General features: G+C 40.0%; 1 protein-coding gene across 1 annotated transcript in view; it reads right to left on the reverse strand.

Moving 5' to 3' along the window:
* DYM (dymeclin) overlaps positions 1–1594 on the reverse strand; it is a gene marked incomplete at its 3' end in the record, with an annotated part of 99800 nt that extends 98206 nt beyond the window's left edge. The window contains exon 1 of the mRNA XM_010021850.1: positions 1455–1594. Within this exon, the coding sequence (XP_010020152.1) occupies positions 1455–1594 (140 nt within the window). The remainder of the gene's footprint in view (positions 1–1454) is intronic.
* Positions 1595–4423: the final 2829 nt, after the last annotated feature.

Consider the following 4423-nt stretch of genomic DNA (forward strand, 5'->3'; position numbering starts at 1 on the left):
TGCTGTTCTCTCCATGCACAAGCCAAAATCCTTCCTCCTCCTCCGCACTCTTTACAAAAATAACGCCTAGTATATGCCTCCCAGTTATTTACCTTAACCATTTTCCCTCTTAGTTGTGTTAACTTCCACTTACTCACAGGCACACAGCAGATGACAACAGATTATCTACCTGGTCTGTGTTAGGAACATACATGTGGTTCTTTCCCTTTCAGAAGGCACTGTGCACAGAATACAGCACAGAGGCAATTCATATAGCATGTAAGCTATACCTCACTTGAAATTGTATTCCATGCAATCGTTAATTCACATTCAAGGTTTGAGAGCTCATGAATCTGCACTAATTTTTCACCTTCTGAATAAAAACCCCCTAAACAAACCAACCTTTGACTACCACGCATTTTCGCAAAAGCTCTGTTTAACAACAAAAATAATCACAGAATCATAGCTAATATACAAAACATGACAATAAAATTTGACACAACAGCTCTCAAACATATGTCAGATTTCTGAAAGACTGAAAGTATTCCCCATTTTAGCACTCACATATTGTGGCCTATTTAAACCTACTACACAAGTGTGTTTAGCTGTAGTCTGCTACGCTAGGTCCTTTGCAAGGAAATACTACTAATAATAAAGGGGAGTAAATAAGACATTCACTTGATAGAAAAGTGTCAGATGATACCGTAAACTAAAAAACAGTTTAAGTTCTATTTAGAAGTACTAATACCAGATTGTTCTTGTGAGACTGATAATCAGCCACACAGGCCAACGAATTTAGCCATGGACTTGGGTTAACACAAGTCACAAGGACTTATAGTCTGCATTTCGGGAGATATGCTATGGATCCTCTCAAAAAATATTAGTTCTGTTTATACCTACACCACTTGCTAGAGTGAAAAGACATGCAGAACTTGAACTTCAGATATCTAGAAAATACAAGAGACTTGGAGACAAGTTCCAAGCTTCTTTTTAAAATGAGATGAGGAGAAAAAGGCATGCAGACTAAGAAACTCAACAGCTAACATACAGCTAAGTCATGGAAGCTGTACAATTCACTGTAAGTTGAGACAAAACATCACACATTGGAGTGTTCATTAACTCCAGAGAACGCCTCAAAAAAAAACAAAAGGGGGGACCCCAAAACAACCAAAAATAACCAAGCAAAAGAAAAAAAGCTGCCCCCAACACTACAGACCCTACTTCTGATCTTTCCCAGCTACCAGGAGCATGAACAGCAATTACAGCTATTATGAAGAAGAAAGGAACCCACAGGAATGGAAGAGGTGGTGGGAAGAGCTTCCAAAATTAGAAACAACTGTCCATTTTACCTAGGCATTTATACATCCCTACCTAAACCAGGAATAATTAACATAACCCACTCATTTGCTTTCAGACTTGCCACTTCTATAAATGTATTATCAAAGTTTAGTTCCTCAACAATCACCCCCTCTTACCTGTTTGTTGGAGTGGTAAAGCTAAAAGACAGCAGCTGATTCCAGAACGGATCATTCTCGGAGATGGGCTCTGCTCCTGATAACTTTTTTAAGTACTCATTTTCTGGAAGCTCACTGATGCTGCTGCTATTTGCTCCCATCTTCTTTGTTTGGCAAATACGTTTCTAAATCTTCATTTCTTCAAGGAGGGGAAAAAAAAATAAAAAGAGAGAAACATTTGAAGTCTCGTGTGCAAATAAGGAATATATAGACCCAGCATCTGTAAAGCTTTAATTCACAACCTTGAACAATTACTGAAATGTAGAAAATGAGTGTACAGGAAGATATTATTAAAAAGATTTTCTTTCAAAGAACTTAAGACAGTAACATCTCTAGCTAAGGAAACTAAAAGTCACTATGCTATATACTTCAGTCATCATCTCACTTGGGTTTTCATAAATTACACTCAGCAATGACAGTGTCAGAGTTGTATCACTACCAATGCTGCTACCAGTGGAGAAAAACTCAAGGAATTCACAATTCAAACAGAGGTGTTAAGTCAACAAACTGTTCAAAAAATGTATTTTCCAACTGAATATACACAGATAGAAAATTACTCCTGTTGTCAAGAAAGGCAGTCCACCATGCATTTAATTTCTGCACGCCATCAATGATCCACACCTTGAAAGCTGCCACCTTGCCAGAGTAAGCACAGTGGTTACCATGGTGCACAGTTTATCTGAATTAAGTGAGGAAAGGTACTACTGAACCTCCTGATATTTGTAAAATAACATGGTTGGTTCCAGCCAACTACTTCAAGGGGGGAAAGCTGAAAAATGAACGCATCAGAAACAATTGCTTTCTGAAGCAATACTGCACATGTCAGTAGGGATATACTCCAAAACCTCTTTTCATTACTTGCTGTGTTGTACTGGATTTGTGTAAAGAATGAGAAGATTTCAATTACCCATGCTGCTCATCAGCACTTCATAAACAATTCAATTAAAGAAAATAAAAACACCATGAAGCAATTAACTGTGTGCCAGGGATGCTCCTAAGCATCTTAAACCTTTCCAGGACATCAGCTTTAATAATCTCCCACCTTTTAAGGAAAAACAACCATGACCAATAGCTTTAAAAGTCTGTATTTAAAAAAAGCACCCCCATCAAGATAAAATCACTGTGCAACATATTACTGTGTAACCTAAATATTCTCTCCTCAGCTGGTCTAAGACATAAGCACAGAGACAGCTATATTAGAAGCAGCAACACCTCCCTTGGTCTCAATAGGATTTGTTCCAAGAATTACTCCAGTACTGATTCTCTTAGACCCGTATTTGCAGAAGCAGTTACTTCCAGAAAAGAGCATTCTAGTAGCAGTTTATATTAATATAGAACAGTATAAAAATGTGGAGAATTTACTATAAAGAAGTAAGAGATGCCATGAAAAGCTGAAATCATAGAATAGTTTGGGTTGGAAGAGACATTCAAAGGTCATCTGGTCCAAACCCCTGCAATGAGCAGGGACATCTTCAACTAGATGTGATGTCTGCAGCCATCATAAAGGCTACCTGAACACCTTATATTCAAGATTTAGAGGGAACGCACAGTACCCAAGTATTTCAGAAAAAAGAATACAGGATACTACTAAGTAACAAAGAGGTCTTTAAAAGGTGACACCCCAGAAAAATGAGGAAAATGTTTATTATTTGCTAAATTTTGTTTGCAGGGGACACTACAGGCTGGGAAAATACCACTCCACACTCCTTGTCTCCATTCCAGGCCTCCATCCTCCACCATCACTATTTGCCTCTCTAGTAGACACTAATACAGAACTCCACTGCTGTAACTCTGCCATCCTTCATCCAGGGAGCGTTAAGTTTTGTAAGACAGTTTAGTTTCTACCACCTTCCTTTATATCTGACCAAAGGGGAGAGAGATACAATGACCTTATAACCTTATCTGTGTCTCATTTAGCAAAAAACTCTGACAACACTGTCTACAGCATTTACAGAAGTCATTTTTGCCATGGGGACCTCCCACAGGAAGAGAAATATAAAAGCAACCTAGGAGTAAAAAGGGAAGTTGGTGCCAGGGAATTCTGTGGAGAAGCATTAAAGGATTATAAAATGTAATTAGTTTAAGAGGATTTCCAGAACTTTGGTTGAACGCTTACTCACACAACAGAATGAATGCATCTTACCTACACACAAATTTTGCTGCCCCAAAGAAAAAATATCAACACTCAGTGTACGCTACCTTTGAAATAAAGCCAATGAATACTGATTCAAAGAAAAAAGATCAACATTCAGTGTACACTACCTTTGAAATAAAGCCAATGAATACTGATGCAATAGAGAGGAGAAAACAATTTTGCAAAATATGAGGGAATATTGGATCATCACTTAGAAGTAGAACTGAGGTGCAGCTTGTACATATCAGCTCTGCAGCCCATGGTTTGCACGTATCCAACTACTGCAGAAGCAAGCACCAATGCCATTGGCTCTGGACCCATATTTTGGTTCAAGTCCCCTCCGGCACCTCTGAATGATTTAAAGGTCTGAGGAGACCATAGAGCAGCTCGAGTGCCTAAAGGGGCTCCAGGAAACCTGGAGAGAGGCTTTGGACAAGGGCCTGTAGGGACAGGACAAGGGCAATGGCTTGAACCTGCCAGAGGGGAGATTGAGATGAGCTCTGAGGCAGAAGCTCTTCCCTGGGAGGGTGCTGAGGTGCTGGCACAGGGTGCCCAGAGAAGCTGTGGCTGCCCCATCCCTGGCAGTGTTCAAGGCCAGGTTGGACACAGGGGCTTGGAGCAACCTGCTCTAGTGGAAGGTGTCCCTGACTGTGGCAGGGGGTTGGAGTTGGATGAGCTTTAAGGTCCCTTCCAACACAAACCACTCTGAGATTCAGTAACCCCATGACATGTCTGTTAAATGCCATGGCATCTAGCTGTGCCTCTAACACCTTATGTTGCTTAAGGCAGTAGAGAT

Source organism: Nestor notabilis, unplaced genomic scaffold (genome assembly GCF_000696875.1).
Source record: "Nestor notabilis isolate BGI_N333 unplaced genomic scaffold, ASM69687v1 scaffold5699, whole genome shotgun sequence".
NCBI classification, from domain to species: Eukaryota; Metazoa; Chordata; class Aves; order Psittaciformes; family Psittacidae; genus Nestor; species Nestor notabilis.